The sequence below is a fragment of the Budorcas taxicolor genome, chromosome 4 (genome assembly GCF_023091745.1).
Source record: "Budorcas taxicolor isolate Tak-1 chromosome 4, Takin1.1, whole genome shotgun sequence".
NCBI lineage: Eukaryota > Metazoa > Chordata > Mammalia > Artiodactyla > Bovidae > Budorcas > Budorcas taxicolor.
This window is the reverse complement of record NC_068913.1, coordinates 39440766-39466567: the sequence shown is the minus strand read 5'-3', so window position 1 is coordinate 39466567 and position 25802 is coordinate 39440766. Positions and strand designations below refer to the sequence as shown.

Sequence of the window (25802 nt, the reverse complement as noted above, 5' to 3'; positions counted from 1 at the left end):
TGCATCATACAGCAAATTCCCACTATTTTACATATGGTAATATATTTGTTTCCATACTACTCTCTTAATTCATCCCACCTTCTCCTTTCCCTATTGTGTCCACAACTGTTGTCTATGTCTGCTTCTCTGTAGCTGCCCTACAGGTCCATCAATAGCATTTTTCTAGATTCCATATATATATATTAATATATGATATTTGTTTTTCTCTTTCTGACTTACTTCATTCTGTATAACAGGCTTTAGGTTCATCCACCTCACTAGAACTGACTCAGATTTGTTTCTTTTCATGGCTGAATAATATTCTATTGTATATATGTACCACAACTTCTTTATCCATTCATCTGTCAATGGACATCTAGGTTGCTTCCATGTCCTAACTATTGTAAATAGTGCTGCAATGAACACTGGGGTGCCTGTGTCTTTTATAATTGTGGTTTTCTCAGGGTACATGCCCAGTAGTGGGATTGCTAGGTCATATGGTACTTTTATTCCTGGTAAATCTACCATTCTAATTCACCTATTTTCATGTAAGAATGGTCTTTACAGTTTTATAAATGATTACAATAAAAAATCAAAAGCATATTTTAATTAGTATCATAAATACATGATTTCTCCAAATAGCACTCAGTTATTATGTCAATGGTTTCACAGCATTCCATCAATTTTGAAAGACAGTCCTGTACGTGAATTCAGATTTCCTAATTTGCAACCAAATTCTGCAACTTACATTACATTTGGAACTTACTGGCACACACGTTGGTATTTAATAAGTATTATGTAAATTATAACATGCCATGTTTTCTCTATGTAACCACATCTACTGCTAGAAATATAGATGTTTATTGTTTTGGGGGGTGTTTGCTTTTACTACTAAAGAAAATAGTGCAGTAAAGCACTGGGCCTTTCTTCTCATAAATCTGTTAATTCATTTGTCTGGTAAAACAATATGGAATATTAACTAGACCTCAGAACACTGATGCTCTTTGATTCTGAATGAAGTGAGTGAAGTCACTCAGTTGTGTCCAACTCTTTGCGACCCCATGGACTGTAGCCTACCAGGTTCCTCCATCCATGGGATTTTACAGGCAAGAATACTGGAGTGGGTTGCCATGCTCTCCTCCAGGGAATCTTACCAACTGAGGGATCGAACCCAGGTCTCCCGCATTGCAGGCGAATTCTTTACCATCGGAGCCATCAGGGAAGCCCCACTATTTTCATGGGGGAAGGCTTTAAAGGAGAGCTGACACCATAAAAATTATTTCTGAAACTACTCTAATTCACTCTCCTTCCTGCAATGGGATCTGAGATAACATAATTCTGCTTTAGGGTTTCCCTGGTGATTCAGAGGTAAACAATCCTCCTGCCAATGCAAGAGACATGGGTTTAATCCCTGGTCTGGGAAGATCCCCTGGAGAAGGAAATGACAATCCACTCCAGTACTCTTGACTGGAGAATCCGATGGACAGGGGAGCCTGGTGGGCTACAGTCCATGGGGTCACAGTGAGTTGGACATGGCTTGGTGACTGAAAAACAACAATAAACACAATTCTGCTTTACATGCAGGTGTCACTTAAGTACCCATGTACAATTAAGTATCCATGCTCCAAGACAAAAATCAAATAAATAGGTGTGTTCTTTACAAAACATTCTACCTTTAATAAGTCCAATAACTCAGTTTCTTTGCTGCACAGAATTCTAAGAAGGATCTCTTAAAGTTTCTGCTCTCTAGTTTACACATCTTATTTAATCCCCTCCCCTTTAGCATAGGTGGAAATGGTACATATGATGGAACATCTCTCAATGATTAGGTTACCAATCAGTTGACTTTTGGGTAAATCTAATGAGATTGCCAGGAGCCAGCATGGGGAATCTCACCCGTGGCAAAGGTCATGAGGAAGAGGCCTGACAGGCAAAGGTGAGATCAGGCCTCGAGGGAACCCCCGTGGACTTTCTTGAGCATCTACCCCAAAACTAGAGTCTGTCCGCTTTATTAAATTATGTCTTTCACCAACACTTCTGACATTAACAGGGGGCTATCCCCCACCACCTTTCTCTGAAAAGAGTTAATTTAGAGCTCCAGATAATAAGTCTCCTGGGCGTAACAAGAGTGTTCCAGTCCAAAAACTCCTCTGATGGCTCTTTAGCCTGCCTGACAAGTTTATCCAGCCTCTTACAACCACACATGTGATTGTTCACAGCCTCCCAACCGTGAGAGGCACGAGACGCTCTAAACTTTCTAAATACAGAGTCTTTTGAGAAGTTAGAAATTATTAGTGTAGTATTAGTGGATTGTTAAAAATGTACCGGTGGAGGGTTTCACTGTTGAGCCAATATTTGCTGCTAAGTCTCCATATCCCTTGTCCCTTATATACATTAACTGATATAACTGGCATATGGGAAAAATAAGTAATAACCTTTGATATTAATCATGTTAGACCTTAGGCTAGTAAATTCTTTTCTTGATTATAGCCCACTGCACCTTTGCCCCATAGGAACGCAACTTTATCTGGTGCTTTCGGAGAGTGGCGCCGGACTTAAGAAAAATCACCTTTGGAGAAAATAAGTTTTCTGGTTGACTAATCATCATCAGAAAGGGTCATAAAATGTCAGCAGGCCTCTTGGCCAGAAGATGATGTAAATCACCTGAGAACTTTGTATATCGGAAGGAATGCAGAAAGAAAGCGTGGTCTCAATAAGGGTCAGGACTGCTGACCCTGCATGACTTTGTATTATCCATTGATCTCTATGTACAACTTAAAGTATAAAAGCTTTCCTGAAAAATAAAGAGATGGGCCAGTTCCTGGAAAGACTGGTTTCCCCCGTGTCTTCTTTTCTTTCTCTCCTTTTCAGGCTAATTCCTGTCTGGAGCACAGAGGCTCACTACGTCTACTTATTTGCCCAGGCTTCTAAGACCCACGTGAGAGGGAGCCCGAGGCGGGGCACCCTCTGCTATTCAAGCAGGCGCCTGTGGCCTACATAGATGGTGGAAGTCCCTTGTCTTGGGGCTTTATTTGCTTCCTGTGTAAACCAAGGAATTTCAGCCTCTTTTCTCCTCTATTTTCTCCACTACACTATTCTTTCCTAACCTCTCTTTATATCTCTAAATAAATAAATTTCTCCTCGCCAACGCCATCCCTGCTTCGAATTCCCTGGACAATAACTCAGTTGCTTTGCTACACAGAATTCTAAGAAGGATCTCTTAAAGTTTCTGCTCTCTGGTTTACACATCTTATTTAATCCCCTCCCCTTTAGTATAGGTGGAAATGGTACATATGATGGAACATCCCTCAATGATTAGGTTACTAATCAGTTGACTTTTGGATAAATCTAATGAGATGATACCCAGTCAGGCTCAATTCAACCAGGTGATCTTTTGGGAAAGCTTGGGTCCTTCTTCAAGCCAAAAACAAAGTGTGAGGTGAATTCCACACGAGTGAAATTCTTTGTTACTGGCTTTGAAGGTGGAGAAGCTCTGAGACAAGAAAGGCCATCAACCTGCAAGAACTAACAGCGGCCCCAGGGGATAGCCAATAAGGAAACAGAGACATCATCCTGCAGCCACAAAGGACTGACTTCTGCAACCAACCTGAATAAACTTCGAAGTAGGTTCTCTGGTAGAGCCCCACATATGAACACATGCCTTCCAACATCTTCATTTAGTCTTTTAAGATCTGCTCTGAGAAGCCAACTATGCCATACCAACTCTGAGCTACAAAACTGTGAGCTAATCCATGAGTCTTGTTTTAAGCTGCAAAGTTTGTGGCAACTTGTTACAAAGCAATAGAAAACTAATACCCATGCAGGAAAAAAAAAAACAAAAACTGTCTTTACTCCTTGACTGTAGACTAATGTCACCTTTAAATCAACTCTATATTTAGATTTCCTTTCAATGTTACATAATTTTTTTAAAAAATAGAGTATATAACATCATTTTTATAACTACACTTTATATGATTGCTTATTTCTGTGTAACTTAAATAACATTCTATCTGTCAAAAAGTATATTTATAATTTCCCTGAGAGTGACAGAGTGTTTTAATCAGGAAATACACACTTGTTTTTTATGAACTAGGATAAATCATTATAACAATTCTGGATACTGGGCTTAATTTAGTAAAAAAATCACCTGATATAAAGCCTTCATTTAATTGAAATTCTTTATAAATACAAAAATGTGAACTCATTTAAATATCAGGAAAGAAAATAAATCTCAGCCACAGTTAACATGAATTAAGCCATTTAGCCATAATTTTCAGTAAGCATTTCTCATGTTAAGATATTCTTGTTGGTAATATACTTATCAGTAATTTTTTAAGGCTTTACAAATATACTCATTTTAAGAAAATTCATGCTATAGCTTCTCCCAATGAAAATCTTTTCAAAAATCTTAGAGATACTTTGCTTCTTTTCATATGTAAAGAATGAATTCATATTAATAGCCCATAATCATAGAGAAATTCTCACTAAATAAGTAAAAATGTAAAAATAAAAGCACTGTTGACAACAAATAAAAGAACACAGCAATGCATGTGTTTTCTTTTAGTCAGGGCCCATTATTTTTTGCCAAGTAATATAAATAATTTGAAATAATCTTTCAAGCTTGCAGTAAAGGCCCATCAATGCTATTTAGCAAAAAAACACATTTCATTAAGCAGCTTAACTTTTCTTAGAAGTGAAGTTTCATTTAGAAAGGAATCATTTTTATCTTGTCTATTCAGGAAAAAGGATATCTTGATATAACAGTCCTTCTAACTACGCTGCTAAGTCGCTTCAGTTGTGTCCGACTCTGTGTGACCCCACAGACGGCAGCCCACCAGGCTCCGCCATCCCTGGGATTCTCCAGGCAAGAACACTGGAGTGGGTTGCCATTTCCTTCTCCAGTGCATGAAAGTGAAAAGTGAAAGTGAAGTCACTCAGTCGTGTCTGACTCTAGCGATCCCATGGACTACAGCCTACCAGGCTCCTTCGTCCATGGGATTTTCCAGGCAAAAGTACTGGAGTGGGATGCCATTGCCTTCTCCACCTTCTAACTATGGGAAGAAAACTATTACTTATTGAGCTTTACCAAGTACAGCATCACGAACTGTTCCTAGAGATTAACAGACATCCACTCTTCTAATCTTCACAACAGCCCCATGAGGTAGGTCCTGTCATCATCATTACCATTTTAGAGGTGAGGAAACCAAGTCACTAGGAAGTGGCATAAGTGCCATCTTGACACCCTGCTAAGCTGCCTCTCTATGGATCACCAAATTCATCATCTTTTCTGTGAAGCTCACTTTTATTCACTTATCTTCACCATAACAGAAGATATACTATCCCTCATGAACTTAATTTTAAAATAAAATTTTATGTGCAGAAAGTTTTCCAAATATGTGGTATATCTGTCTTCTTTTTGCCTTTTCAAATGAGGCATAGTGGGAAAACATGAGGTAAGAAAGTCATTAAAAATAGTTGCAGCTAACCAGATAGGAGGTTGACTAGATCTCAGCATTGTGAACCAATATCCAAGTATTGGATATTGTATCAGATACTGTGTCTGAAGTAATCATATATATAGGGCTGTTCAAGCTGGTTTTAGAAAAGGCAGAGGAACTAGAGATCAATTGCCAACATCCGCTGGATCATCGAAAAAGCAAGAGAGTTCCAGAAAAACATCTATTTCTGCTTTATTGACTATGCCAAAGCCTTTGACTGTGTGGATCACAATAAACTGTGGAAAATTCTGAAAGAGATGGGAATACCAGACCACCTGACCTGCCTCTTGAGAAACCTATATGCAGGTCCAGAAGCAACAGTTAGAACTGGACATGAAACAACAGACTGGTTCCAAATAGGAAAAGGACTAAGTCAAGGCTGTATGTTGTCACCCTGCTTATTTAACTTATATGCAGGCTGGAAGGAGCACAAGCTGGAATCAAGATTGCCAGGAGAAATATCAATAACCTCAGATATGCAGACGACACCACCCTTATGGCAGAAAGTGAAGAGGAGCTAAAGAGCATCTTGATGAAAGTGAAAGAGGAGAGAGAAAAGGTTGGCTTAAAGCTCAACATTCAGAAAACGAAGATCATGGCATCTGGTCCCATCACTTCCTGGCAAATAGATGGGGAAACAGTGGAAACAGTGTCACTTTATTTTTTGGGGCTCCAAAATCACTGCAGATGGTGATTGCAGCCATGAAATTAAAAGATGCTTCCTCATTGGAAGAAAAGTTACGACCAACCTAGATAGCATATTCAAAAGCAGAGACATTACTTTGCCAACAAAGGTCCGTCTAGTCAAGGCTATGGTTTTTCCAGTGGTCATGTATGGATGTGAGAGTTGGACTGTGAAGAAAAGCTGAGTGCCGAAGAATTGATGCTTTTGAACTGTGGTGTTGGAGAAGACTCTTGAGAGTCCCTTGGACTGCAAGGAGATTCAACCAGTTCATTCTAAAGATCAGTCCTGTGTGTTCAAGCTGAAACTCCAATACTTTGGCCACCTCATGAGAAGAACTGACTCATTGGAAAAGACTCTGATGCTGGAGCAGTTGAGGGCAGGAGGAGAAGGGCACGACAGAGGATGAGATGGTTGGATGGCATCACCGACTCAATGGACATGAGTTTGAGTTCACTCCGGGAGTTGGTGATGGAAAGGAAGGCCTGGCATGCTGCAATTCATGGGGTCGCAAAGGGTTGGACATGACTGAGTGACTGAACTGAACACATTCATTGTATAAAGATTTAATGAGAGTCTACTATTTGCCAATCACCTGGATTTGTGAGTATACAGTATGCCAAAGGCCTGGCACTCACAGAACTTGTACTTAGTAAGGAAAAGAGATAATTTTTTTAAAACATAATAAATTAGTTAATGAACTATTATGTAACATGGTAGGAAGCGCTGTGGACAGATGAAAAAGAGAGTAGGGCAAGGAATTTTTGCATTATGGGAGGTGGGAGGCAGGTTACAATATTAAATAGAGTGGTCTAGGTTAATGTCACTATTTAAATAAATAATTTTAGGATAGAAATTTATTATTTTTCATGCAGAAAAAGCTCATCTTCTAATATTTCTGTACTTTAAGAACATATGCAAAGATATATATATATATATATATATATATTAGTATGTAAGATTTTTAAAGAGCTTGAAAAATACTTGCAGCCAATATAGAACTAAATAGCAAAGTTTCACACTATTTTTAACTATAATTATCATGCTATTAACACAAAGCATGCCTTTTACTCTGTGTGTCCTTTCCCTAAATCCTGTGTTTCCTTCACTGAACAAATATGTATTGATTATCTACCACCTCATGGTATTTTGATAGCACTGATGGTGCTCCAGGTGTCACAATCCTATGGGATGACAGGAACAGACCACTGCAAAATATTTAAGAGGGCTGATTGGAGTATTGTAACAGGAAGCAGGAATCAAGAGGAAAAGGTATCTGAGATGACTCTCAAAGAACAGATAGGTGATAAAGATGTGGGAAAGTGGAGAACACTGGGGCACATGTGAAGGGCGTATGCATAGTACTGAGGCACAAAGAGGATTCCAAGTATACACTTGTATATACAGTTTGTGGCATTTAGTCTTACATGAGAGAAGTCTAAGGGATTCAGCAGAACATGGTAAAAAAAGGAAACTGTACAAACACAGAAAATTGTAGAAGAATGAAATTCAAAAACACTGAGTTTCCCCCCAAAAAAATATTTAGGGCCTATTGCATTTAGCAGAGATGACAAACAAGAGCTCAAACAAGCCTCTCATGGTGAGGCTAAGAAGAAGATAAGAGAACAGTGATCCTTCCAGCAAGTATTAATAAAACTGACAATAGGTGAAAGCTACCATTCTAGGGGAGTGATAGACAAGGAAAAGTCTGAAATGACTCTCTGGGTTTGTGATGCCTTTCAGTCTGACAGGGAACACATGAAGAAGAACACGGGGTAAAAACTGATGACTCCAAAATGGGGCATGTTGAATGTGAAGGGAGTGTCACACACCTTGGAAAATTTCCCTACACAGTGTCATTTATGAAGCAAAATAAAGAATTCTAGGAATATGAAAATGAAGGTATTAATTTAAAATCTATTTAAAATACTATTTCTTGAGCAATGTGTGTCATTCAGAATACTAATTCTGCCCAATAAGTAAAAAGACTATGTGGTAATTTTTTTTAAACTTGGTTTAACAAGGTTCTTTATTAAAAAAGGCTTGTCATAGAAGGAATATATGAAATTCATATCTTTAAAAGAGACTAAATAGGAAGCATTTACAAATTTTCTTGAGGGATATATTTTTAGTGTAGCATCTTATGGGACTCACATAAAATGCATTTTTGAAAAAGAATAAAAACTCATCGAAGATTATTCAAACAGGCGTATTATTGGAATGTGTCAGGTGTGACATGTAGTTTACATCTTTACATTATATTACAGTGTCCTGAGAACACTGACACTAGGTCATCTAGAACACCATAAATGAGCGAGGCTTTTAAATAGAGGATGATTCTTTTTATGAAAGTCACAAAACCTTCAATCTTAAGGCTCAGCTGACACTTCACTTAAAATTTAAGACTTTAAGTCTATTATTAAGAGAAGGCAATGGCACCCCACTCCAGTACTCTTGCCTGGAAAATCCCATGGACGGGGGAGCCTGGTGGGCTGCAGTCCATGGGGTCGCGAACAGTCAGACATGACTGAGCGACTTCACTTTCACTTTTCACTTTCATGCATTGGAGAAGGAAATGGCAACCCACTCCAGTGTTCTTGCCTGGAGAATCCCCGGGACGGGGGAGTCTGGTGGGCTGCCATTTATGGGGTCACACAGAGTCGGACACGACTGAAGTGACTTAGCAGCAGCATATATTTAGATAATATTTACATAATACTTCTGTATGAATATGAGTTTTTCTTTTTAAAGTGGAGAGTAGTTACTTTTCCACTGGTTACTCATGTATTGCAGTATGTCGATGAATTAAGCAAGAATGTAAGAATAAATACGTGACATTTCATAGATGTCAGAAGTCCACAGTTTCAAGAAAGCTGAGTAAATAGCAAAAGAAATTGACAGACATTCCTGCATACCATTTATTCAATGAAAAGGTATATTGTTTACTGAGTGCTTTAATTAGCTTTGCTTCAGAACTGTGGCTCAGGTAGAAAGGTTCTGTTTTTAGCAGATGCAAAATAAAACTGCCTGTGATGGTATTCTGAGCTGATGAAAGCAGTGACAATGTGTGGTACGTTGAAAAAAAATTATTCTATTTAATAAGTTATGGAATAGTGAGATAAACTGGGTGAAATGCATTAATTTAATTATTGTGACATGCTTAAATGGTAATCTCAGTTCAGTTCAGTTCAGTCGCTCAGTCGCATCCGACTCTTTGCGACCCCATGAATCGCAGCACACCAGGCCTCCCTGTCCATCACCAACTCCCGGAGTTCACTCAGACTCACGTCCATCGAGTCAGTGATGCCATCCAGCCATCTCATCCTCTGTCGTGCCCTTCTCCTCCTGCCCCCAATCCCTCCTAGCATCAGAGTCTTTTCCAATGAGTCAACTCTTCGCATGAGTTTGGAGTTTCAACTCTTCACAAAGTACTGGAGTTTCAGCTTTAGCATCATTCCCTCCAAAGAAATCCCAGGGCTGATCTCCTTCAGAATGGACTGGTTGAATCTCCTTGCAGTCCAAGGGACTCTCAAGAGTCTTCTCCAACACCACAGTTCAAAAGCGTCAATTCTTCAGCGCTCAGCCTTCTTCACAGTCCAACTCTCACCTCCATACATGACTACAGGAAAAACCATAGCCTTGACTAGACGGACCTTAGTCGGCAAAGGAATGTCTCTGCTTTTCAATATGCTATCTAGGTTGGTCATAACTTTCCTTCCAAGGCTTGATGTTATTTGAAGGAGGAATTCACAATATTTTAAGCTTTAAAACCACTGGTTTATTAATCCCTTTGGGAAAGACAGTCCTCAATGGGACTCTCTTGCAACTTCATCCGTTAAAGGCTTTGCCAACAATACAAGACCCTGGCTGCTCTTCACCCTGGCCATTCTCCAACTTCTGTGTGCAACAGGCAACCTTAGGGATGAGGTAATAACTCCACAGGACAAAGAGCAAACTGGCCTACTCCTTGTAATAAAAGAGGTGGATTCCACAAGCTCAGTGCTCCTCACCTGTGATTCACACCTGCCTGTGTAACGTCAATCTAGGACCATATCTCATGTGATCCCTCAAGAGTGGGGGACAAGCAGAATTGATGCAAATATGCTGACATTCATGCTGCCTCCTGTGGTATGAGTATTAACATTCTTTGTCTCTGACCTAGGAGTGTCATGTCTACTACTGGCACCTATGAAACTGTAACAAGTTAGTTTATTAGCTTATAAGTAGACTAGTAGTAGTTTGTAAGTAGTAAAGTCAAATCCTGGCCAGGACAATGCCATATTATTAGACTCTTGCTAAGGTTTTTGTGCATATTTAATATTTTTAAATATTAAAACTATACTAATAAAAATAATAAAGCACTAATATTCTAAATTAGATATATAACTAACAGTACAAATAAAAGAATCTAGAAAAGCAAACTGTGTCTTAATGGAAATTTATTACGTGAAACATGACACTAAAAACCAGAGTGAAAATGATGAATTGCTGCTTAACAAATAACACAGAGGCAAGTGGCTATACATTTTGAACATATAAAGTTAGGCACTTCACCTCATACGGTATCAAAAAATATGAATTACAGATAAATATGTGATTAGAAGTAAAAAAATAAAACTACAGATGTTTAGGAATAAATGTAGAAGGCTATTTTTATAATAAAAATGTAAAAAGGCCTTCTTTAGCAAAATAAGCAATCAAGGGAAAATTAAAAGATTTGATTGCATAAAAATTTTTTTAAAAAAATTTCATGTACAGAAGAAAATTTCATAAAGTTTTTTTGCATAAAAAAACCAAGTGATCAACATGGAAAATCATTTTAAGATAAGATGACAAAGAATTCAATAATTTAAAATATTTTAAGAAATACACAGACAGATACATGAAAATATGAGCAATGTGTATAAATGGGCAACTTCAAAAAGGAAAAATACAAGTAGTTGATAAGCTCATGATGTTCACATATATAATGTTTAGTCTCAAAATTTAATATTATACAACTATACTGCTTAGTTTCTGACTCTTGAAACCAATGATTATGGACTACTAGTCAGTGCGGAAACTAGAGACACTAACAGTTTGCTGGCAGGACTATGATTACTGTTTTAAACAAGGTAATATGGAAACTCTGTTAAACATCTCTTGTCTTTGCCCACCCGTTTCAAGGAATTTATCTAATATATCAAGATATAACAGGAAAATGTATGTGTAGATGTTTTACTGTAGCCTTGTTTGCACATTAACAGAAACTCAAAACATCTTCAATTTCTCAGTTTTCATGAGGAGAATGTGCATCTATATTGAGATTCTGCAGAGTTATTTCCCTCATAAGTAGAATTAGGCAAGTCAATGAGAGTTCACTTGAAAGAATGTCAAATGTACAAAATTTTGTGAAAAAGAAACTCAATGAAAATAAGAATAGTAAGAACACATGTTTATTTCAAAATAAATACATTATTTCTGAAAACACAAGCTCATAAAGCTTTTTTCAAAGATCTAAAATCTGTCTACATTTCACTGTTTGTATAACCATTATACAAATAAACAAAAAGCAAAAAAATAAAATAAAATAAAGGCTAAAGAGATACTAAAGCATTAACATGATGTACAAGGGGAAGAGGAAGCTTTTCGCTTCTTCAGATACTTTAGTACTCTGTGGATTGTTATAAGGAATAATGCTTTTATAATACAAATTATTGGAATAGAGTTTTAAAAGAAAATGAATGGCCATGAAGAAATGGAAGGAAGAAAAAGCAGACAACACATTCAAATTCTAACATAAGGTATTGCTGAGACTTCTAGAAGCAACTGACCTCAAAATGTATGATTTTTCACCCAAAGCTACAGGAAGAATATAAACAGGTCGAGGGGTTCTGGGGGAAAAAAAAGAATAGAGGAAATATTTGGAAAAATAGAATAGAGGAAACCAGAAGAGTCAGTAGAAAAGATATTTTGACCTAAAAGTTGGTAGGACCACGGTACACTTATCAATAGTGCCGATATCTCATACTGATGATTAGCAGTGATCATCAGGCTGGACTGGGCCAGGCTAGATATCAGTAGTTTATCTCCTGATAATGAGAGCTCCAAGAACTGTTTGCTTAGTAGAGCGCAGAAAGAGAACCAGATATGTTGTATAATATAAGGAAATTAAGCTCTGGAAGAGAAAATAAGCTCTGGAAGCAATAAATATAGTAATAGTGTTTTTCTTATATAAAGAGAAAAACATATATCCTACACAGAAGTATACTGTAGTGCACGCATACGCAACTGCAAAGTGACAGGTGAAAAGGCAGTCATAACAGCAATATTTAAGGATAAGTCTTACACAATAGTAACCAAATTAAAATTATCAGTGAGATATACAGTTTCCATACCGAAGTTGTAAAATCTAATGTGGTTTTTGCACTTTCATTAATCTTAAATTGACCCATGGTGCTCAATAGCCATGTTTTTCCAGTGACTATCTTATCAGGCAATGGATTTTTAGAACAGTAGCACATATGCAAAGTTAATCAAACTAAAAATGGATGAAACTATGGTGGAGAACCAGTTTAAGATATATATATACATAGCAATGGCAATCCACTCCAGTAGTCTTGCCTGGAGAATTCCATGGACAGAGGAGCCTGGAGGGCTATAGTCCATGGGGTCACAAAGAGTCGGACACAATTAACTGACTAACACACGCATAGATATATAAAACCCATGCTCCGGCAATCCCACTCCTGGGAATGTAACAAAGGAGGCTATACAAAAATGTTGGTAGAAGCAAAGATTAACCACCACCACTATCACCAATGGAACACTTACATTATTTTCATGGAGTAAAGTCTTTGCATGCATTGACGTGAATATCATATTGACAGTATTTCTTACAGTTGGAGCAACTATGTTTTCTGACCTCACGTGCGCTATACATGAAAGCAGGCTTCTGAAGTTCTCAATCTGCATATGCTTCTAAATTCAGCCACATAACACAACTACCATTATTCTGTGGGCCCCAAATGTTACCTGATTTGATGCACATTTTAGCAAATTTGTTGATATCAAAGTCTTAGTAATTACCAACTGACACAACACAAGCACAGAAGAAATGACATTTGTTATCCAGTTCTCCAGGGACAGAAGAGCCTGGCAGGCTGCTCGATGAGGTTGTCTAAAGAACCACCATCTCCCTCTCCATGTTACTTAAACATGGTCTAGGGAATCAAGCATTGTTTCAGCCTCTGAATGATACCTCTGTGGCTTGGTAACTACCTCTCTGATTCTCATTCTCCTGATCTCTAAAGCAGCTCTAAAATCTACTCTACAGGGTTGTTGTGAAAAAATGCCTGATACAATGTGTTTCACATATTGTTGTTGTTTAGTCACTAAGTTATATCCGACTCTTTGTGATCCATGGACTGTAGCCTGCCAGGCTCCTGTGTCCATGAAAATCCTTATAGGCAAGAATACTAGAGTGGGTTGCCATTTCCTTCTCCAGGGGATCTTCCCAACCAAGGGATCGAACTGCATTGGCAGGAGGATTCTTTACCACTGTGCCACCTGGGAAGGGTGTCACATAGACTTAGTCAAATACCAGTTTACTTTTTCCTACAATGTCTGAACAATGTTATGTCTGAATTGTAATTAGAACCATCTATATACATTTAATATCTAAATAAAAGTTCTGGTAATCCAAGAGATACAAATCAAAGGAATCATATGATAGCATTTTTAAACTCCAAATTAACCAATTTTATTATAAATGATAGTATTGAAATTTGGAGAGGCTGCATTAAGAAAGGCATCATAGATGCTAGTGGTAATGTCAACTGCTATCATATCTTCAAAAAAAGTTTGATAACTTCAGGGTTCTTATTCTTTGATTTAGTAACCTCAGTACCACTAAGCTTTCTCTGAAAAACAGTTAAAATGCAAATATTTATACACCAAAACATTCACTTTATAATAAAAAATGAAAACAACCTAAAATAAATACTTGTTTATTATTTTTCATAATAAAAAATGAAAAACCTAAGGTATTAAGTCCTTAAAACCAGGATAATGTGTATGAAAAAAACATACAACCAAAGAATCATAGAACTGAATAATATGTAATCATTTTATGTAATATTTAAGAAGTGTTTAATCACATTAAAAATGGAATATCTTAATAGAACTACCACAAAGAGCAGAATGCTAAATACTTAAAAATGCATAGATAAAAAGACTAATGAAGAATCTACTTTTTTGTTTCAATTTCTTTAAACGAAACATCTCTATTTTAAACCCATTTTTGGATTTTTCTTCAACTAGATATCACTTAATAAATAGGTAATATCAAATTTCTTATAAAGATTATTAAGCAAAAATTTTATTTCTACAAACTTATCAGTTCTCTTATGTCAGTCAGAAAGTACAAACAGATGTCCCTCTTTTCTTGGGATGCCAGAAATTTTTACACAGAATGTGTATTTATCTCTGTCGTGGAATTCTTTAAAAACTGATTATTGGTAGAGTTATTTTCTCCTTATTGAGTTCTGATCATTCTTTTAGTTTTTTTGCTCATATATGTATGTATGTGTATATGTGTATATATTTTAGTAATAGATATTACTATAAAATCGTAATATTTTAGTAATAGACATATTTTTTAAACTTTAAGCAATGGTGTTTAAAGTTAAACCACGATATTACCTGTTTACTAAACTAAGAAGTGAAGCACACCCCCACCAGACCCTCTGAGAGAGAAGGGTCCAAGAGAGGGTCTGAGAGAGAACACAGAAGTCACCTTGGCTACAGAGTAAAGATCTGAAGGGAACTCAGGTACACTACTAGATCTTAATCAGCTCAAAAGGCCCATTTGTTGCCTGGTGACAAATATATGCTGGCTATTTCAACATCATTCAAGCCATGCATAATTATCTTACTAAGGAAGCAAAATATGGCTCTAGGACTCCTTGAGGCATGTGGAGACAAATTTAAGTTGTATTTTCATAGTAAGAATTTCCTTTACAAAAGAGCAACATAAACAATAAAATTCCCACTATGAGTAGACTTCTTTCTGCACTTAAACTGACCTGGAATAATTAAAATTCACTAGGTAAATGTATTGCCAATTTACACTGTTTTTCTCAACATGCTTCCAAATTCTATAAGACTAGCTCTTTCAGAAAGCCTTGCTGCCTCATAAAACTCCTTCAAAGACAAAATATTTCTTGATTCAGCAGAAATTAAAGCCTAAAAAACCATTCCTTACTATCAGAGGTTAATGGATGATAGTATTATGTGTACACACTGGGCACAAAACAGTTAAGCCATAAGGCTTAGGCTGAAGCCTGGCAACACCCCAGAGCCCTGAAGGCAGCCTTGGCACTCTTCGGGTGCTGTGGGAGATGCTGAGTAGGACACAGAGGAAACAACCTTAGAGACAGGTGTGTTTGATGAATGGATGGGGGAGGGGACAGATACTGTTTACAGTTCCCAACCCATGGAAAACCAGGACCAGCTCTTCTCACCACCAGAACAGACCAGAAGAAGGGGAGGGCAGAGAGGCATCAGGAGGACAAGACATCCTGTCTCATAGAGAAGGGAGGGGGAGAAGCAGAGGCTTCATACAGTGTTATATGTGCTTTACTAGAAAAATAAATGGATATATGTAGTTGAATTCTTTCTTGAAGAATACCATTTCTCTGCATTGTAGGCTTAAAGTCTGAGTATTTTCAGTATATGCTTTCTCAAACTAGAATCCAAGTACAGTGCCAGTGCAGCAGAAAATATTGGATCACAAGAAAATTATCACAAGCAGAACAAAGAAATCATAGAAACCAAGCAAGGAAACAAGGATCAAGGATGAGATATTTTCTAACCACTCAAAATGAGGAGAGATTAGTAAGTAACATAAACACTGGGACAGCCCAACAAATAAAGCGTATACGTCGAATTTATAATTTCCTGAATACACAAGTACGTGTACACATACACACACATACACTGCAAACACAGGGTGTCTTTTTCAGCCAGCCTCTTCTGCCAGCCCTCTAAAGTCTTCTAGGCAAAAGAGCAGGAGCTACAGCAACACAGATTAACTCCAGTAACCTTCATTCACTCCCTTGATGCCAGGGTAGCTAATGGACTTTACCTAAAGGTCAGACGGCATTAAGGTCTTAGACCAGCTAAAAACTTCCCTCAGATTAACACAGTCAAGTGGAGACAAGGACATGAGTCAAATGCTTTCGTTACATCATATTTTTCTCTCCGCTGAAATATGATCCTCCACATTCAAAGAAATGGCCAAAGAAAAAAACAATCTGAACAATGACAGATTTTCTAAATTCCATTGATGTATTTAAAATAGGAGTTCTCATGCACCGTTTGAAAACTTAAAACCACTTATATTTTCAAACTATTGAAATTCTACACACATCCTAGATAATAATTCTCTGCTTGATTCAAGAAAACTCCTTTCAAAATTACCACTTCTGAAATATAATTTGCCAACACAGAAAATCAAAGATTTTCCTGAGAGATTTATTGTCCCTCTTCTCAAGAACTCTCACTTCACACTTCCAAACACTTACGGAATTCTAATAATCACTATGACCCAAATGCATATATACATATAGGTGTTTACACATATACACAAGTTATAGCCCTTTCTGCAGTGTGTACAAAATACACCTCTTCAGGGTATTTTAGTTTTTAGTGTTGCAGTTTGTTTTATAACCATTTAAATACTGATATCATAAAGCTCTTCATTAAAAGGTACAACTTCTCAAATGTATGAAATTAATACAATTGTCCTGGAAAAATTGAAATTCCCCTCTTCATAAATACACAATGAAAAACAATTCTTCTAAAAATATGGAAGAAATTTAAAGTTGTTTTGCTCTTGCACTGTATTCCAAATACTATAAGTAATAATTACACTTGTAAGCACTGAAGAGGTGCTGAGAAACCATATTTTTTTTAACCTTTAAAACAGATCCTGGTTAACATTATTCATCACAGTTAAAGAAGATAAAAATCAGCTTAAGTCTATAGGGACAATACTTTCATATGGTGTTAAACATGTCAAAGCAATCAAATACTTTCAAAAGTAAAAAAAAAAAAGTTTTATAACTTATTCTTTTAAAAAGTTTAACTCAAAAACAAGAATCTCTAAAGCTTCTTTTGTATAGTTGTTAAATCCAACTATATAATTTTTTCTGCATTTCAATGAATTATAAAATCAAGGAGGGGGAATAAAATAATCCTTAAGTATTACTGATTTGCATAAAAATAATGAACAATGATTTAAATTCAATCCCAAAATGTTTACTAAAATGTCACTGTTACTTACCTAAGCAGCAATCATTCAACCCCTCAATCTCCTAAGAGTCAAATACTCTAACATCCTTAACACAGTCTTAATGCTTATTGATTCATTCGTCTATATTAGGTAGAAAATTGTTACCTGCTTTTTACACTATGGAAGAAGTGTTTTGGTCTTCCCATTAAAAGGAAAAAAATCCTTGACATTGGTCACTGAAATCCATAAAACTCCTTTTTCTTTCCACAGTTCCTAATGAAGTACTCTAATATATTTATGCCAGATAACAGCTTAAACAGGATTATAAAAAGTCTAAGTATTATATACTTGAACCAATATTTTCTAGCAGACAATATTAACTTACACTAAGCTCTTAACTTTTGTAAATAACAGATCTCATGTAGTTTATGGATTTGCAATCAATCAAGCTTCTCTTTTTAATGTATGAAAGAGACTGGAAGGATGAGAGACAGTGGGAACAGTAAATTACAATACTTATTTTGTGTTTTCATGTGAAAACCATAGGATGTTAATTAATAAAAGAATGGGATAATCATTATTTTAAGTTATCAACTCATTTAATCTTCTTACTTTTTGGTACATTAAGCCAGAAAAGTATAAATTACATAAATGTTTAATAAGAAAGCATTAAGCCTAATAAATAATTAAAGTTCCTTCAAAGATAACAATATCAGTTTTTATTTACTCAGAAATTTATTTTTTGCTAGGAAAACTGACTACCAAAACATTTCTGAATTAACGCCATATACTCACATTCGTATGTGAGACCACTATTGCTTACCTCAGTCAAGTGCGGTGTAGGGTTAAATCCACAGAGATTACACACTTGTTTCTTACATTCAGTGCAAGTGTTGAAGTTAGCAGGATCCTTAGAACTTATGTTGAGTTCAGTTTTGCAGAGAGGACAGGCTGATTCTGGTTTGGGGGTTTCTTCCAGCTTGGGGGGAAGAACAACCTTTTGAGGTTCAGCTGTGGACGGTTTGCTGTCCTTAGTAGGCAGAGGCTTCTTTTCTGTTTCTGTTCTTTTTACTGTTGAAACTTGTTCAGCTTTGGGCTCTAGTTTTTCAATTACTGGAGCTTTGGTTTCCTTTTTCACAGGTAGAACCTTTGCAGGTGCTGGCGGTGCTGTGGATTTGGGTGGCCCTTGAGAAGTAGGTGGTTGTGAAGGAGGAGGGACTTGTTTTATCGGGGCCGCTGGCCCACCCTGTGAATGAGACCCAGGCTGGCCTCCTGTGGAGATCAGATTTGATGCCTGGCTAAAGATGGATGCTCCAAATCCAAAGAGTTTCCCAGTCACTGTTTCTTGAGGAGTCGTGGGCTGTGATTTAGGGGCATCAGTAATACTTCCCAGATTTAGGCTAAAACGTCTCGACTGCTCCTGAGGCTTTGGGGGCTGTGGAGATAGAGGGGCAGTTTGTCCAGTGGGGGGTCGTGGAACCTGGGGTGTGGGTGACCCTTTTGGCATCGGCTTGGTGTCTGGCTTAGGACTCATTTTGGTTTGTGCTTTCTTGGGTTCGTCCTTTTTCTGAATTGGATCAACTTGTTTCTGATCTTTGCTCTCTGGAGTAGGTCCAGGATGTGAAATAATTTTTGTATCTGATGCAGGTCGAGGTATGACTTTAGAATCTACTGGGCTAATTTTTTCTCCTGTTGGTGGAAAACTCTGAGAAGGTTTGGCAGAGTCTGGTTTTAGAGGAGGAGTTCCTTTCTCTTGATCCTTTGATGGTATTTTGGAGCCTAGAATATCCGGTCTTGTTGCTGTTGATGATGAAGACACAATGTCTGTGGCTGGCTTTCCTGTCTTGGGCTGCTCTGGTTTATCATCTGCCATGGAGACCTTGGCCGGTTCAGACGAGACAGAAGGCTCTTTGGGAGGGACTGGCTTAGATGAGGACTCTGCCTCAGGAGGCTGCTGGGATGTGACTGGGTGGGGACTGTGAAGGGTTGGTTGTTTCACTAGCGGTGGGGGCTTTTTAGACTCAGCTACCTTTGAGACATCCTGTTTGGGTGTAGTATCTTTCTTTGGAGAAACCTGCTGTGACGGAGTGGGTGGCTTGCTCACTGCTGATGCAGGAACAGGGGTAGTCTTCGGTTTGGGCTGGGGTGATGATGGAATTGGAGCCAGGTTACCTCCTAGAGCTCTCTGCATCTGACAGTTTAAACAGAGCCACTCTTTCATCTAGAAGTAACATAAAATAACAGTCAGTAAGGCAATAACAAGGTAGAAACAAAAGCATTTTTAAAACTGCATTGGTAGCTTTTGAAATTATGTCTCTCATCATGTAAAACATAAAATCTAGATCAAATAATTTTAGTTAATTTATATATTTATATCTTATTTATATATAGATAAGTATACTAAAATATAACTAATGAAACTCAGAGATGTAAGCACTCTATTTTAAGCAGTATAAAATTATAAATCAACACGGAAAATTTTCTTGTAACATTAGCTATATTCCTTGCCTTTGATTTACTCAAAGTTTGATTACTCCCAGAAATAGAAAACCATGTATGATAAAAGAACATGATTATTAATATAACATATTAGATTCCAAAATCAGTTATGTTGGATATTTTCTCTGTTGATGGCTCATAAACAGGTTTCGGTTATATAACCCAGAGTATGCTTGTCAAAATTATTAACACACTGATAATTTCTTAAATTAGCAAGAGAATCACTTCTCCCCTCCAAGGCAACACAATCAAATGTGAGAAAATCATAACTATTAGTCACTGTGGGTTAGAAAGAAAACATTCTCTCTTAAGAAAGTAAAGAAAATATAATGGTATCCCCTGAAATTATTATAGACATAGCATGATCAAAAAGAGAAAAGTTACTTCCTTATAATTTTTATAAATGGAAAGAGCAATATATGTATACAATATACTTACCTGACTGGTGAGATATGTATATATGTGAGACACACATTGTGTGTGTATATATATGTATATATTTATATGTGTGTGTATATATATATCATGTATAGGTGTAAATGCATTTCTTCTTTTCCATCACATTTATTGTTAAAAGGAGAACATGAAATTGGTACTAATATATTTTAGAAGATAATCTTAAAAATGTATATTCAACATTTACCTATTTTATTCTAAAATAATATACACTCATTATACAAAATTTTAAATATTACCAAAGTAATCTAGAAGGGTAAATTCTATATGACCTAATCTTTAACTCCCAAAGTAACCAATGTTACCAGTTTAGCACTGAAGTTCTTTGTTCAAAATTCTACACTATGGAAAACTAAATATATGGTGCATAAGTAACAAAAAAGTTCTCTAGAACACAAAATTGTTAAGTATTAGGTGGGCAAGCAACATACTTACTTGAAACAATTCCTTTTTGTAAAAAAACTGAACTAAGCATTCCTAATTTTAAAAAACTATTTTTACACTTGACAGTTTACACTGTTAACATTTAATTGAAAGAAAAAAACTCCTGTGTCTTTTGCTTAATCATTAAAATGAATTTAAAATTTAAAGAAAGTATGGTGAAATTATTTAAACTCAGGGACCAGTATGCATGTGTGCTAAGTTGCTTCAGTTGTGTCCGACTCTTTGCGACCCTATGGACCGCAGTCTGCCAGGCTCCTCTGTCCATGGGATTCTCCAGGCAAGTATACTGGAGTGGGTTGCCGTGCCCTCCTCTAGGGGATCTTCCTGACCCAGGGTTTGAACCCGCATCTCTTATGTCTCCTGCATTTGCAGGTGAGTTCTTTACCACTAACACCATGTGGGAAGCCTAAAGTACCAGTATAACAGGGCTTATTTTATAATCTCATGGAAAGCAAACTTTTGTTTGGAGAAGGTTGAAGATTTTCAACTCTAACTGACCAGTTATATTTGTTTAAAAATCTGAATCAAAAAGCAAAATTAAAATATTTGTTACCTATAGGTTAAGAGGCACTTGGGTTTTTATTACATTCATTTTCTATATGAGTATTAAGTACTTATGTTTACCTTTTTCTATGTTTGAGGCATTTCATAAAATAAATAACTTTTTAAACATACAGATATTTGAATCCCAAAACATAATCAATCCACTGTTACTAATATAAGTTGTATGACTAAAGGGTTAGCTTGAATATAAGGAAATCCACTCCATCATGTCCCCTTCTTGATGAAAGGAAATTTCTCCATAAACATGCATCTATCCACTCAACCATATCTCCTAATGCCAATGTCAATTCTGCTGTTCTACTATTTACTTTTTATCACTGTTTTCAATCTTAAATGATACCATGTCACCTTATAATCATGCAGTCAGACAAGATGAAAGAAGAAAATATAATTAAAATGATAATTCTTTACTTATAAAATAAGTATCTGATGATGATACTGTCATAAATCCTCCTTTCCTTTCCTCTGAAAGTTCTCTCTCAACCCTCATCCTTCCAATTTCTTTGGATGTATTTGGTTTTATCACTAAAATTTTAAGTCTGTTTGCCATGTGAACATTGGAGCTTCATGCATAGCTGGCTGGTAAGCTTTCACTCCATCTCTGAACCACTGCAAAATCAGAACACTACCATGGCATATCTAACGTACGATTTATATCAACACTGGGACACATATTCTGTACTGTCCTCATTCCAAAAGCAAATGTTTCCTTGTAGTTTATAACCATATATGACCAAGTCTCTAAATATGTAGACAAGGGGGGACTTAGGAAAAGAGGGGTGGAAAACAAAGGCTATTGCTTTTTCATAGGGACATAATTCTGCTTTTCTCTTAACACACTGTGTTTCTGAACAGACTCCACTGGCCCTACTTTTGTCCTTTTCATGACCCCATTTTCTTCACTTTGATAAACAACACATAAAAGACATCTGATCCCTCAATGTTCCTCCTCACTGTGAAAATACAGGTTAAAATCATTGTCTATAGCTTTCACAATATGAAAAGCTTTTTATCCTCTTAGGGTTTTTCAGAAAGAGCCTCTTTTTAATTCTACTGGCCAAATCTGTTGAAAACAGAAATGAGTTTTAGCTCAGAACCTAATCTACTACTGAACACAGCCGTGTTTCCAATTGCCTGATTCAGTCGAAAACAACAACAAAAAATCTTTCTTATTACACTGAGAAAATGACAAAGTCCACAACACACCGCAACACTAACATCACGAATCACCATCTAATATTCCACAGTGCACCAAGGGAGAGTTACAAGCAGTAACCGCACCTCTGCCTTCTCAATCATCTGAGTTAAAAATCCTGTAATATCTTTACTGCATATTCAGTTACTCTTCAAGAAGGTCTGTGTTGCTTGTGAAAGTTAATTTCTCACGTGTTCATATTTCCAAAGCCATTGTCCCTCATTTGGCCCTTGTCATTTCCAAAATATTGTGTACCTCCACCAAATTTAACCTGTTTAAAACAAACCACCACAGAAAAGGTTGACTCTAGCTCCCATCAAAACTCAATACTCTCCATTAGCTGTGAATAGTTAATTTTTTGTAAGAAATTAAAATCTATAGTTTTGTTACTGTCCTTACGTTAGCACTTACCTAATTCTGATACCTCCAGCTCTACATCTCCCCAAAGACGCTCAGCAACAATAATAAACACTATGTGTGTGGTCTGACCTTTTAATCATCATAAGTGAGTAAAGTCGCTCAGTCATGTCCAACTCTTTGCGACCCTGTGGACTGTAGCCTGCCAGGCTCCTCTGTCCATGGGATTCTCCAGGCAAGAATACTGGAGTGGGTTGCCATTTCCTTCTCCAGGGGATCTTCCCAACCCAGGGATCGAACCCAGGTCTCCTGCATTGCAGGCAGACGCTTTATCCTCTGAGCAACCAGAGAATCCCCTTTAATCATCATAGATGTTCACAAATATTTTTTGAGGTTGTCGGAATTAAATAAATTAAGATGTTCATGCTCTTCAAGCTACAGTATTTCTATGTTTACTCTGTTAATACCCACTGTTAATCTAGCCTGAATGACAAGCTTCTGCCTTCATTTTCTGGTGGCCTGCCATTCTCCCTATGCCATACCCTTGCCATGGACCATATATTCCCATTTTGATTCAAACTGAAGGAACCCCCCATAACCAACTCGCCTGCTAACCATACATATTTTCAGGGCTTGGAGATAATTACTGTCTTGCTTAACTTTTAAAATTACATTTTTATCTGTAACTATGAGGAGAGACGAACCTGGATTTACTGCCATCGTGGCCTCAAACCTCTGATGCCCATTCCACTTGGTAGCCATATTTATAATGCAGCTAGTTCCCCTAGTTCTGCATCACTGGGTCTTCATTCCACTGCAGCCATGGATGTGGGTCTTACAAGACTTTAGTCCTTATCCCTCCTTCCCTGTGCTAAAGAAGTCAGACAATATCCATGGACAAACCTAACTGAGAAGAAGCCTTTCACCAACATTGCATAAATGACTTCCCAGTTCCCTGACACGCATAGTACTTACTTTCTCTTATCACCCACATCCATTCAACAAATAGGAGAAAGGCAATAAATAATACCAGGGGAGCCTTCTACTGTATCAGTATTTCCAAAGCCACTGTCTCTGATCTGGCCTTTCATGAATCCTTTTTTTTTTTTTTTCCTTTTCTTCCTGCAAGTTCCCCCTCAACCTGCCCTCAACCAATTTCTTTGGATGCATTGGTTTTATCAGTAAATTTTGTTGTTGTTGTTTTATCAGTAAATTTTTAAGTCTCTTTGCAATGTGGACTTTAGAGCTTACCTTCAATATACAGGCACTAAAATGAAAGTATTTGCATTAGCTAAGTATGCCATGCTTTAACTATTCCTAAATTCTAGATTTTATATGACAAATGATAAAAAAAAAAAAAGTCATTTCTTCCTTTCCCCACATTGCTTACAGCAAGCGAATAAATGGCATTCAAGAACTGGAGACACAACTGTTTAATGAACTACTCTAATTCAATTAGCTCTATGGAAAGGAACAAAAAAGGCATAAAATTGTTCATTCAGTCTTCTGACTTAATATGCTACATAAATAGGGGTAAGAAAGGACTCAACCAGAATTTCTGCTGAGGTCACAGTGTATTCTAAGGTGAATGCTGATAATTATTAACACACCTCCCTGTTAAATCCAGTCTCCCAGGGTTCCCTTTTTCTGAGCCTTTTGGTGAGTTATGTATCAGAGCTGAGTCATGTGAAATATAGTAATACAACTTCACTGACTAAGGCTTCTGCTGGATAATCATAAAAATATTATTAAATGTTTCAAGAGGTACCACTTGAAAGTTTAATTGTGAATTTCACATAAGCCTTCAATTATTGGTGCCACTATCAAAAAAGTACCGAAAAATAGATTCTGATTTTTAAGGTTATGTCTTTAATAATAATTCAAGATAGTTAACACAATACATCTAACAAATAAGGTGAGTTGACAAATGTTGGGGTTCCAGAATTAAAGCATATTCCTACTTGGAACTATTATTAATCTATTTAGCTTCAAAAGAGAATGCAAGTTTCTCAAAAGAAAAAAAAAGAAGTATCCAGAAGGCATAGTGACTAACATCTACCCTTCAATGTGCCCCGAACTGAAAATTTTAAACACAGAATCTACATAAAGTTTATAATGAAATCCCTGCTCAACAACATAGCATGTAGAATCTGAAAATTGTGGTACAGATGATCTTATTTACAAAGCAGAAATAGACACAGATGTAGAAAACAAAAGTATGGATACCGAGGGGGAAAGGGGAGGTGGCATGAATTGGGAGATTAGGATATATACACTATCATTTTTATATACACTATTGATAGTATGTATGAAATAAATAACTAATGAGAATCTACTGTATAGCACAGCCAACTTTACTCAGTGTTCTGTGGTGACCTAAGTGGGAAGGAGATCCAAAAAAGAGGGAATATATGTATACGTACAGCTGATCCACTTTGATGTACAGCAGAAACTAACACAACATTGTAAAGCAACTATAGTCCAAGAAATATTTTTTCAAAATAAGTAAAACTTTAGAGTTTTTCTGAAGTCAGCTAAAAAACAAAAAGAAGAATGCAATATTGGGAACTTATATTTGCTAGTGTTCGCACAGAGTCGGACACGACTGACGCGACTTAGCAGCAGCAGCAGCAGCAGCAGCAGTGTTCGCATACTGTTCATATTATGAATATATTTTCTTCCATCATACATTCACCCTGCCCTTCTACTAAAATCTGTTAGGTCTTTCTTGATGCATCACAACTAAACTTTTCTGCAAACCATAAGATCTAAATGTATCATTTACTCCATCAAGGCAGGGTTCTCATTCTCTCTTACCTGAGTTCTGATTCAAAATTTGTACTCCTCCTCCAT

At 36.8% G+C, this 25802-nt stretch overlaps 1 protein-coding gene across 1 annotated transcript in view; it reads right to left on the bottom strand.

Moving 5' to 3' along the window:
• PCLO (piccolo presynaptic cytomatrix protein) overlaps nucleotides 1-25802 on the bottom strand; it is a 367053-nt gene that overhangs the window by 320292 nt on the left and 20959 nt on the right. The window contains exon 3 of the mRNA XM_052638816.1: nucleotides 18258-19655. Coding sequence (XP_052494776.1) covers nucleotides 18258-19655 — 1398 coding nt within the window. The remainder of the gene's footprint in view (nucleotides 1-18257; nucleotides 19656-25802) is intronic.